Source organism: Musca autumnalis, unplaced genomic scaffold (assembly GCF_047663935.1).
Source record: "Musca autumnalis isolate F117 unplaced genomic scaffold, ASM4766393v1 scaffold_4, whole genome shotgun sequence".
NCBI lineage: Eukaryota > Metazoa > Arthropoda > Insecta > Diptera > Muscidae > Musca > Musca autumnalis.
The window spans coordinates 240785082-240797879 of record NW_027411977.1 but is presented as its reverse complement, the minus strand read 5'-3'; the positions used below and the strand labels follow the sequence as shown (position 1 = coordinate 240797879).

At 42.7% G+C, this 12798-nt stretch overlaps 1 protein-coding gene across 8 annotated transcripts in view; it reads left to right on the top strand.

Moving 5' to 3' along the window:
* The window catches only part of LOC141403769 (uncharacterized), a 42256-nt gene that overhangs the window by 10313 nt on the left and 19145 nt on the right, over positions 1–12798 (top strand). For 3 of the 8 annotated variants that reach the window (XM_073986712.1, XM_073986711.1, XM_073986713.1), the window contains 2 exons: positions 3596–3780; positions 3918–5403. The exons of 3 other annotated variants lie outside the window; for them this stretch is intronic. In XM_073986712.1, coding sequence (XP_073842813.1) covers positions 3658–3780; positions 3918–5246 — 1452 coding nt within the window. In that variant the 5' untranslated portion in view covers positions 3596–3657 and the 3' untranslated portion in view covers positions 5247–5403. Of the gene's footprint in view, positions 1–3595; positions 3781–3917; positions 5404–10977; positions 11161–11222; positions 12641–12798 lie in introns of those variants that run through there. 2 more of the 8 variants (XM_073986710.1, XM_073986709.1) reach the window with 1 other exon arrangement.

The window sequence follows — 12798 nt, the reverse complement described above, 5'->3', positions numbered from 1 at the left end:
CAGTAGACGACCCCAGCGTTCATCTACTCTACAGTAGACGACCCCAGGGTTCATCTACTCTACAGTAGACGACCCCAGGGTTCATCTACTCTACAGTAGACGACCCCAGGGTTCATCTACTCTACAGTAGACTATCCCAGGGTTCATCTACTCTACAGTAGACGACCCCAGGGTTCATATACTCTATAGTAGACGACCCCATGGTTCATCTACTCTACAGTAGGCGACCCCAGGGTTCATCTACTCTACAGTGGACGACCCCAGGGTTCATCTACTCTACAGTAGACGACCCCAGGGTTCATCTACTCTACAGTAGACGACCCCAGGGTTCATCTACTCTACAGTAGACGACCCCAGGGTTCATCTACTCTACAGTAGACGACCCCAGGGTTCATCTACTCTACAGTAGACGACCCCAGGGTTCATCTACTCTACAGTAGACGACCCCAGGGTTCATCTACTCTACAGTAGACTATCCCAGGGTTCATCTACTCTACAGTAGACGACCCCAGGGTTCATATACTCTATAGTAGACGACCCCATGGTTCATCTACTCTACAGTAGGCGACCCCAGGGTTCATCTACTCTACAGTAGACGAACCCAGGGTTCATCTACTCTACAGTAGACGACCCCAGGGTTCATCTACTCTACAGTAGACGACCCCAGGGTTCATCTACTCTACAGTAGACGACCCCAGGGTTCATCTACTCTACAGTAGACGACCCCAGGGTTCATCTACTCTACAGTAGACGACCCCAGGGTTCATCTACTCTACAGTAGACGACCCCAGGGTTCATCTACTCTACAGTAGACGACCCCAGGGTTCATCTACTCTACAGTAGACGACCCCAGGGTTCATCTACTCTACAGTAGACGACCCCAGGGTTCATCTACTCTACAGTAGACGACCCCAGGGTTCATCTACTCTACAGTAGACGACCCCAGGGTGCATCTACTCTACAGTAGACGACCCCAGCGTTCATCTACTCTACAGTAGACGACCCCAGGGTTCATCTACTCTACAGTAGACGACCCCAGGGTTCATCTACTCTACAGTAGACTATCCCAGGGTTCATCTACTCTACAGTAGACGACCCCAGGGTTCATATACTCTATAGTAGACGACCCCATGGTTCATCTACTCTACAGTAGGCGACCCCAGGGTTCATCTACTCTACAGTAGACGACCCCAGGGTTCATCCACTCTACAGTAAACGACCCCAGGGTTCATCTACTCTACGGTAGACGAACACTGGGGTCGTCTGCTGTAAACGACCCCAGGGTTCATCTACTCTACAGCAGACGACCCCAGGGTTCATCTACTCTACAGTAGACGACCCCAGGGTTCATCTACTCTACAGTAGACGACCCCAGGGTTCATCTACTCTACAGTAGACGACCCCAGGGTTCATCTACTCTACAGTAGACGACCACAGGGTTCATCTACTCTACAGTAGACGACCCCAGGATTCATCTACTCTACAGTAGACGACCCCAGGGTTCATCTACTCTACAGTAGACGACACAAGGGCTCATCTACTCTACAGCATACGACCTCAGGATTCATCTACTCTACAGTAGACGACACAAGGCCTCATCTACTCTACAGTAGACGACCCCAGGGTTCATCTACTCTACAGTAGACGACCCCAGGTTTCACCTACTCTACAGTAAACGACGCCAGGGTTCATCTACTCTACAGTAGACGACCCCAGGGTTCATCTACTCTACAGTAAACGACCCCAGGGTTCATCTACTCTACAGTAAACGACCCCAGGGTTCATCTACTCTACAGTAAACGACCCCAGGGTTCATTTACTCTACAGTAGACGAGCCAAGGGTTCGTCTACTCTATTGTAGACGACTTCAGTGTTCATCTACTCTACAGTAGACGACCCCAGGGATCATCTACTCTACAGTAGAGGACGCCAGGGTTCATCTACTCTACAGTAGACGACCTAAGGATTCATCTACTCTACAGTTGACGACCTAAGGATTCATTTACTCTGCAGTAGAAGACCCCAGGGTTAATTTACTCTACAGTAGACGACACCAGGGTTCATCTACTCTACAGTAGACGACACTAGGGTTCATCTACTCTACAGTAGACGACCCCCAGGGTTCGTCTACTCTACAGTAGACGACCTAAGGATTTATCTACTCTACAGTAGACGACCTAAGGATTCATTTACTCTACAGTAGAAGACCCCTGGGTTCATTTACTCTACAGTAGACGCGCCAAGGGTTCGTCTATTCTATTGTAGACGACTTCAGTGTTCATCTACATCTATTGTAGACGACCTCAGTGTTCATCTACTCTACAGTAAACGTCCCCAGGGTTCATTTACTCTACCGTAGACGACCCTAGGGTTCACCTACTCTACCGTAGACGAGCCCAGGTTTCATCTATTCTACAGTAGACGACGCCAGGGTTCATCTACTATACAGTCGACGACCCGAGGGTTCATCTACTCTACAGTAGACGACCCCAGGGTTCAGCTACTCTACAGTAGACGACCCCAGGGTTCATCTACTCTACAGTAGACGAGCCCAGGTTTCATCTACTCTACAGTAGACGACCCCAGGGCTCATCTACGCGACGCCAGGGTTCATCTACTCTATTGTAGACGACACCAGGTTTCATGTACTCTAAAGTAGACGGTACCACCGAACGTCTTTTCTATAGTAGACGATCCATAGGGTATTATGTAGTAGACGATCCCATGTGACATCTAGTGTATAGCAGACGACATTTATTGTGTAGTAGACAACCCCATGAGGCATCTACGGTATAGTATACGATCCCTAGGGGCATATAATTAATATTAGTAAACGACTAATGTAAAGTAGATGGGATTTACCATGCAATAGGCGGTCTCATGGACATCTACTGTATAGTAGATGACCGCATGGAGCATCTACTTGATAGAAGACATCCCCATAGGACATCTACTTAATACGAGACATCCCCATGGGACATATACTCGTGGACAAACTCCGGAACATTAGGTGATCCCATGGGTAATTTACTCTATGGTCCATTAAATCTACACAAGTGTATTCTAGGGGTCATCTTATCTATAATAAAGGACCTAAAGTCCATCTACTCTATACTATAGAATACTCATGAATGGGTCGGTCATCTGCTTTCCAGTAGAGGACTCATGGGTCATCTTCTACCTAGTGAACGCTAACGGCTATCTTCTCCAAAATAATCTGCTTGTAAGAATAGGAACCTAAACTTAGGCAAACAAACTGCGACAGTCTACTCCGCCGTAGAAGTTCCAGTAGTTTTTAGTTGAAGACGCGAAGCGTCACCTAATTGTTATGTGAGGAAAAAATGGATCATCTATTGGATAGTTAACGACAATGTCATTTTATTCCTAGCTGAACACTAAGTGCATTTTTGGTAGTTTTGGCACCTACGGGGTTTTTCCATCGTAGAAGATAGTAAAGCTTATTTACTCCGTAGTACTAATACACCTAAACCTTGCCTTCTTCTTCATCTTTAAATCCCAAACACAAAAAAAATTAAACAGATTTTTCCACAATTTTTCACTACAATTTTCTTTTTTTTATTTTTTTGGTCTTTAGGGAAAAACGTTTAACGAACGACTGACTGCACTTTCTGGAGAATACTTTGAGAATTCTTCAATATGTCCCTGACCAAACGCTGTCGTTTGTGTGTGGGTAGATGCGATGAAGGCAAGAGTTTATATGACGATAGTGGACAAGCCAATGCTTTGCATGGAATCATTGTCAAATATTTTCATCCGACGGTAAGCTTTTGGGGACAAGTGATGTACTGGTGGCAAATACTCATGAAATTTCAATATTTCTTGAATATTTGGCATCACTTAATAGCCTTTAATGTTTTGTCAAAATTACCAACAATTAGTTCTCTTCTATCCCTTAGATTATAGACATAGGAAAATATCGACATCTAACTTCGATATGCCGCCACTGTTGGCGACAAGTATGGAAATTTTGTAATTTTCAAAAATCTATACATGAAGCTCAGCTTAAGTTACTTGATGAGGAGGTACAGTTGGAGGCCAATAAATCAGCCAGTGTGGAACCACCAAGTTCAATTAGTTTTACTCAGCCGAGTGTTGAACAACATTTCAATGCACAAATTTTCCATTGCCCCGAGAGTCAACATCCATCCTCAGAGTCACAACATTTTGATGAATTAATTAATATTGAAACTGATGGCGGTAGTATTGAGTTAAAACCGATAATAATTCAGGGATCTAACGGAAGTAATACGCTTGCAAAAAAGCGCCTTCAAGCTGTAGAAGTGGTGCAGGAATCTACAAAGGAGTCCCAACCTATTGTAAATGAAGCGCCTGCAGATGACCATAACGTTGTAGGTATGGAAATATGCCCAACCAGTTATCGTCAACCGATTATTCAACAAAATTTCAATATACCAAATGTTCAATCTTTGGCGGCTACAACATTGCAAACAACGGAACCAATATTGCCTACCTTGGAATCAACATTACCCTCAACACAACCAACCTTTAATGGATTAATTAATATCCAATCTATGAATGGTAGTATCGAATTACAACAAAAACCAAATTCGGAACTTGAAAAATCTCTACCTGCAACAGACACTCTACCCGAAGAAGAATTTATTTCTCAGCCGGTCATAAAACAAGAAAAACTTAGTTCAGATTTAGATAGCGAAACTGTTCTTGTAATCGATGATTCATCAAGTGAAACGGAAAATAGCCTTCTTGTCGTGAAAAAAGAAGTACAAGAACCGGAACCTTTTCACGGGACATATGGTTTAAGTGTCAATGATACCTTAACAGAATCCGATTTAACCGATTCCACGAAACGACCCTCAAAATGTTATATCTGTAAGAAATTTGTGAAAACGCGAAAGGCGTTGCGGCTGCACATGGATTTATATCATTCCACAAATATTAGCAATGAACCGGTTGAGTGTAAAATTTGCCACTGTATTTTGGAAAATAATATGGCCCTCTATGTCCACTATCACTGTGGCCATCAGTTAGCCACATACAGCTATTCATGTACTCAGTGTAATGAGTTGTTCAACAAAATGGATGACTATCAGACACATCTCAGTTTGGCACATGGTCGAGAATCGTATCAGTTTGGATACAAGCAGCCACCAACAGCAGCGACGGCGGAGTCGGATAGCAACGATGGTTGTGGGCAGAACAGTAAAAGACGACGAAAACAAACTTTAAGGATAAAAAGGGAGTAGAATAAAAATAATAAAAAATAACCATAATTAAAATATAACTTAGGTTTGTATATTGACATAATTTAAATCTTTTTAGTTTCTGCAAATAATTTTGTAATAAAAAAGGATGAATAATTTTCTTTATTTTTTAAATAAAGTGCTGCAAATAACATTCACATTTTCCATTGCATTTTAATTTATTTTCGACTTTCCACTGAATTGACATTTAAAAATATTGTATCACAAAAAACTATTAAAATGACATATTCTTTTACTAGAACGTGGAAGTGTTTGATTTTTTTTTAATAAATGGCCATTTAAAACAAAAGACTTAAGACACATATCGAGCCCCTCCCTCATCATTACCTCACAGCAATCCCTATAGGAGAGACTCTCTTTTAAAATGTATATTATATTATATTTATATATACAACTCAATAACACGATGCAAAAAGGAAACAATTGAAATTGTCTACGAGCCTCTTATCGTTTCACTGAGATTAGCAGGGATACAAGGTTGGTGGTTTTCCCGCTACTTGTGGTGATTTTTTACGTACAATAACCATTGTTTAAACAGGTATGACAACTCTTTCGAGGTTAAAATCACCTTAGAACAGTTGGCATGCCTGGAGATGAGCAAAAATAATAATAGGTGTGTACGATAACTTTCCCAGCAATAATTACTCAGCAAGTTCCAGCAACCTCTCTCAACGAATTTTACTCTCTCAAGTAAGAAAAATTGCCGAAAGTTATCGAACAACATTTTGCAAAAACTTGCACGAAAGTCAGCTGTTTACGAAAATGTATGAAAATTGTTTTTGTTTCTTTTAATATTTTAAACCAAAATTGCATTTGACTTATTTAATGCTTTAATCCTATCCACAACGCTTTAAAATCTAAAAACATGTGAAATTGTGAAATTTTCTTGGTCACAAAAGTTAACATTTCAAGTTGTTACATTTAACAGCTGATTAAAAGTCAGGTGGCCGAACTTACAAATTTTTACGGGACAAATTTTCCCAGCAAAAATTTGCAAGTTCTCAGTCACAAAACTCTCCAAACTCGCTCTCTTTTGCTGGATAATTTTGTTATCGAACAGCATTCAGTAAAAATTTGTACGAATTTGTAAAAATTTTTGGGTTCTCGTACAGACCTAATGACGTGTTCTAGAAGAGTAGCACGAATTTAAAACTAAAGACTTAAGACATATACAGCTTTAATGGGACAGACAGACCTACTCTCTCATTTGCTACTGTACTGTTGACACACTTTGGAAAATACCTAGAACGCAAAATGGGATTCTCCTCCCCCTAGAATGTCTAACAAAACACCCAATCTCTTATTCCAACATCATTGGAAAATTGAACGAGAGTACCCCTCTCTTTTTGTTTCTTATGACCAAGTTTTCTTTTAACTTAAAGGGTCATCTGCTTAAATGTAAAGTGTCATCTATCCTTTAAGAGTAATTTACTCCACAGTAAAGGACAGTACTGTTCCTATAGTTTGCAGTATACGACCCTAAGGGTCATCTAAACATTATCTACTCTACAGAAGATGACCCTAAGGTCAACCAATTCTATAGTATAGGACGTAAATGGTCATCTACTCTACAGTAGTAAATCCTAAGGGTGAAATGCTCTAGAGGACTCTAAGGGTCATTAAATTTATAGAAGACGTTCCTAAAGTTCACCTGCTCTACTTTAGAGGGTACTAAGAGACATCTGTTCTAAAGTAGAGGGTTCTAAAGGTTAAGTAATCTACAGTTGAGAACACACAGAGTCATCTCTGTTACAGTAGAGGACTCAAGGGCAATCTACTCAACAGTAGAAGACCCTAAGAGTCATCTACTCTGTAGTAGAGGTCCACAAGGGGCATCCACTCTCTAGTAGATGACCCCACTTGCCATCTTATCTACAGTAGAACACCCCAAGCCTCATTTGCTCTGGGTAATCTGCTCTGCTGTAGAGGATCCCACGGGTCTATAGATGAGGACCCCTCGGGTCATCTATTCTACAGTAGAAGGCCCTAAGGGTCATCTACTCTACAGTAGAGGACCCTGAGTATAGGACTTATGGGTCATCTACTTGACACTAGAGGACCCTATGGGTCATCTACTTGACAGTAGAAGACCCTATGGGTCATCTACTCGACAGTAGAGGACCCTATGGGTCATCCACTCGACAGTAGAGGGCCCTAAGGCTCATCTACTCGACAGTAAAGGACCCTAAGGGTCAACTACTCGACAGTAAAGGACCCTAAGGGTCATCTACTCGACAGTAGAGGACCCTAAGGGTCATCTACGCGACAGTAGAGGACCCTAATGGTCAACTACTCGACAGTAGAGGGCTCTAAGGGTCATCTACTCGACAGTAGAGGGCTCTAAGGGTCATCTACTCGACAGTAGAGGACCCTATGGGTCATCTACTCGACAGTAGAGCGCCCTAAGGGTCATCTACTCGACAGTAGAGGACCCTAAGGGTCATCTACGAGACAGTAGAGGACCCTAAGGGTCATCTACGCGACAGTAGAGGACCCTAAGGGTCAACTACTCGACAGTAAAGGACCCTAAGGGTCATCTACTCGACAGTAGAGGGCTCTAAGGGTCATCTACTCGACAGTAGAGGGCTCTAAGGGTCATCTACTCGACAGTAGAGGACCCTATGGGTCATCTACTCGACAGTAGAGCGCCCTAAGGGTCATCTACTCGACAGTAGAGGACCCTAAGGGTCATCTACTCGACAGTAGAGGACCCTAAGGGTCATGTACTCGACAGTAGAGGACCCTATGGGTAATCTACTCTACAGTGGAGGACCCTATGGGTCATATACTCGGTAGTATAGGTCCCTAAGGGTCATCTACTCAGCAGTGGAGGATTCTTAGGATCATCTGCTCGTCAGTAGAGGATTCTTAGGGTCATCTACTCGACAGTAGAGGACCCTAAGGGTCATCTACGCGACAGTAGAGGACTCTAAGGTTCGTCTACTCGACAGTAGAGAACTGTAAGGGTCATCCAGTCTGCAGCGGAGGACCCTAAGGGCCGCCATCTACTGCACAGTAGAAGACTTCAAGGGTCATCTACACGACAGTAGATGCCCCCCAAGTGTCATCTACTCGACAGCAGAGGGCCCTAAGGATCATCTACTCGACAGTAGAGGACTCTAAGGGCCATCTACTCCACACTAGAAGACTTCAAGGGTCATCTACTCTACAGTAGATGCCCCAAGTGTCATCTATTCAACAGTAAAGGACCCACAGTTGAAGACACCAAGGATCTTCTTCTTTACAGAAGAGGACCCTAAGAGTCATCTACTCCACAGCAGAGGACCCTAAGGGCCATATACGAACATGTACACACTGAGGTGGCAGCCGCTGGCCGGAACATTGGTTTTGTGTTGTTCCGATGTCAATCCGGTACGAAAAAACCCGCTGCCGTGGGATTGAGAGACAACCCTCCGGCCAAGCTTGAAACGTTGGATAGTCAACTATATGTGTGGACGCCAGTCGTACGTGGAATTCAGGAATAAGAAGTCCAAACCCCGTAGAGTGAAACAGGGAGTTCCCCAAGGTGGGGTGATATCTCCGGAACTGTTTAACCTCTACCTCTCCTGTATTCCACCCCCTCCAGACGGCATTGAGATCGTGACGTATGCGGATGATTGCACGATCTTGGCGTCGGGTACCTATCCTGATGACATCTGTGAGAGACTGAACAACTATTTAACTGATCTTACCACCTTTTTCCATTCGAGGAATATGCAGATTTCCCCCACAAAATCTACAGCCACTCTGTGCATCACATGGACAGCGCAGTTTGGACGTGAGTTGAATGTCGTGGTCGACGGTAGCAAAATTCCGACCACAAACTGTCCTAAAATTTTAGGGGTCACATTCGACACTACATTCACGTCGTGCGCACACGTCACAGCTATCTGCGACAAGTTGAAAAGTAGGAACAAGGTCCTCAAGTCCCTGGCCGGCAGCACTTGGGGTGCAGATAAAGAAACCTTGTTGATACATATAACGCGATAAGTCGGTCTGTGGTAAGCTATGCGGCTCCAGTCTGGTCCCCGAGATTGTGTGATTCGAACTGGAAAAAGATTCAAACTTGCCAGAATGCCGCCCTGAGAACAGCGACAGGGTGCCTCCTCAAATCTTCAGTGGACCATCTACATGAGGAGGCAAAAATTCTTCCTGTAAAGCAACACAATTAGATGCTTTCGTTGCAGTACCTGCTTGGATGTTATCGTGGGAGCCATCCCAACCACCATCTTGTGGGTAGGCCCGGCCCATTCAGGGAGATCAGGAAGGATATCCATGCTCTAGAGGGAGAGGTCCAACTATACAGGAGAGAACCCCTAGATCAACAAGCATATCAAGCAGGATTGAATAGCATTCACACGGACGCAGTTGCCAAGGCCTTAAGCAATTATAGTGTGAATAAAGTACTCGGAGTACATCCTCCATCTATCGCAGCTGAGGAGCGTCAGCTGCCACGACAAACTAGAGTAGTTTTGGCTCAACTACGCTCGGGATATTGCAGTCTTATTGGGCGGAAATCGATCGCGCCGTGCAAGACATCTGCCCAGTATGCGGCATGGGCCCGCACGACACACAACACCTTTTTAACTGCCCCGCCAAACCTACCCATCTAACTCCAGTGAATCTGTGGCTACATCCCATCGAAGCAGCCACTTTTCTGGAACTGGAGATAGACCCAGAGCCAGATTGAACAGAGGAACGAACAAATAAACATAACAAAAACACTGTTACAACAACAACAAGGGTCATCTACTCCACAGTAGAGGACCCTAAGGGTCGTTTACTCGACATAGATGACTCCAGTAGAGGTCCCCAAGGGTAATCTAATCTATAGTGGAGGTTCCAAAAATTATCTGCTCTACAATAGACGTCCCCAAAGAACGTATACTACACAGTAGAGTACCCCAGTCATCTATCTAGAGTAGGGACTCCAAATGCCACCTTCTTTACTGCGGAGGTCCCCAAGGGTCATCAGCTCTATAGTAGGACACCACGGGTCATTTACTCTATATTAAACAATCTAAAGGGCCATCCTCTCTACAGGCGGACCTTATGTGTCGTAGGACCTTATGTGTCTTCTAATCTATATTCTTCAAAAAATACCCTAATACTGAAATTCCCTAAGTGTAATTTATTATTCAGTAGAGGACCTCAATGGAATTCACTCTACAGTAGAGGACACTAAGGGTTATCTACTCTACAGCAAAGGACCCCCAGGGTCCTCCTCTCAATACTGGAGGTACCTAAGGATCATCTACTCTATATTAGAAGACTCTGAGTCGCATTTACGCTACATAAGAGAATCCTAAGCGTTGGTCATCTACTCTATAGTAGAGGATCCTAATAGTTGCAAGTTAATAAGGGTGAATGTCGATAACCAGGAGCTCTATACAGATCTAAATGGATTACGGGGAGCTCTGTAGGCTAAACTGCTTATGAAGAGCACTTTAGATTTGCTGTTAGATTATGTGGAGGTCTTGAGGTGTTCGAAACGAGTTTGAGGATTCCTTTAGAGGTCTTATACATATTATTATAGAACCTTCTACGGATTAACGATCGAAGGCGAAGTATAGGTTGTTTAAAGATGCGAATTTTATGCTTGTCAAGATTTTTTTTATGTAGAAATACATCCTAATCAAATATCGCAACAACATCATCACTAAGGTATTGTTTTCTTTTGTTTTTTTTTTTGTTTCTTTTCATTTCCCAATAGACTCCTTCCTTCGAGTTGTGATGACAGGGGTTTATTTGAAAGTTTCCGAAAATCATGTCCCAAAAGAATTTGTGTCGTTTGTGTCTTAAAACTTGTAAAGACTCTAAAAGTCTCTATGACGACGCGAGTGATGGTGTTGGTAATGAGTTTTATGAACTTGTAGTGAAATATTTTCATGCACCGGTAAGCCTTGAGATCAATTTTTCAAAATTTCAAGAAATAACATGTATTTTTGGTTCCCTTAGATTGTGGATTTGAAAAAGTGCAAACATTTGAAAAAGATCTGTTGGGAATGTTGGAAACACTTACACGATTTTGATAATTTTCAAGCTCAAGTTGCAGAGGCACAAAAGAAATTGCAGGTTACAGATAAGGATGTGGCTGTGGAAAAGAAGGCAGATGACTTTGAGGGTTGTGCAGGATCTACAAGGAGCAAATTGAGGAAGCATAGCGAAGAGGGAAAAGATTCACTGCTTAGAAAAATTCGTAAATCACCAGACTTTTTGGAACATAAGGAAGTTTCCTGTTCTTCATATGACCTTGATGAGGATGATGACATACCACCAACAGATTGTCAATATTTGACAGAATTGGATTTAAGTGAAAGTGAGGTGGACTATGACATAAGTCCAGATTATGAGCCTCCTTCAAATAGGAAAACAACGCCAAAAACTAAAAAGCGAAACACTTCCTCCAGCAAAGCTGAGTTTACACAAATTTTTGAATTTCCCTATGACGTAGAAACTGACCTTTCTAGCGAATTGGAATTGACGGAAAGTGATGAAAATGAGGATTCGGCAACTTCAGAAACTTTAAATTCAACACAACAACATTCCCAAGTGCCACTGTTTGTGGATAAAAGTCAGGCATTGCCACGTAAAACCAAACGGGAATATCTCGAGCAATTGGTGGCCAAATTCATACCCACAGTGAAATGCACAGCTTGCGGTGAAACGTATCCTAACTTAACATCACTACAAAATCATTTTCATCGACATCATCCCAAAGAGAAATTCCAGGTCGAATGTTGCAACCTGAAGCTGCCTGTGCCGACACGATTGCGGGAACATTTAATTGTACACGATGACCCGGATGCATTTAAATGTAAAATATGTGGTCGAAATTATAGTCTAAAATCGGGTCTTCTTAATCATTTAGCCTTACGCCATCCAGAATCTACGGAACCGCAGAAGTTTCCCTGTAAATTATGTCCCAAGACATATAACTCAGTGATACGTTTAAATTTCCACATCAAGGTTACACATGCAAAGCATCAGCGTGAGGGTCGTCAACGTCGCCGACGTTTTCGTTATTGTTCGCAAGAAGACAACCTTTTACCTGATGATCCCAACGGCTATTATACTTGTTCAGAATGTGGCAAAAAATTTAGCACTCTACGAGGTTATCGCAAACACCAATGGCAAAGCCATAACATAAAGACCACACACTCATGTCCCACGTGCGGAAGGACGTTTAAATTAAGGCAGGTCCTACAAAAACACATGGCCATTCACACCGGATACTCGTGTAAATTTTGTTCGGAAACATTTACAAAAGTTGGAGATCTATACAAGCATCGTAATTTGCATCATTTAAAAGTTAAGTCGGAGGCTACAGAGAAATGAAGTAAAGAAGAATAAAATTTGAAATTGCAAAAACATAACTTTTAATGGAAATCATTACTTTAAAATGTAAGTGGCGCCCAACATGGGTCACATCTAGATTTCAGTTTTTGGTAATTAACAAATTATCTAAAGGACCCAAAGTGTCATCGTCTCCAGAGGCAAGGGCCGTAAGTGTCATTTGAACATTAGGGTCATA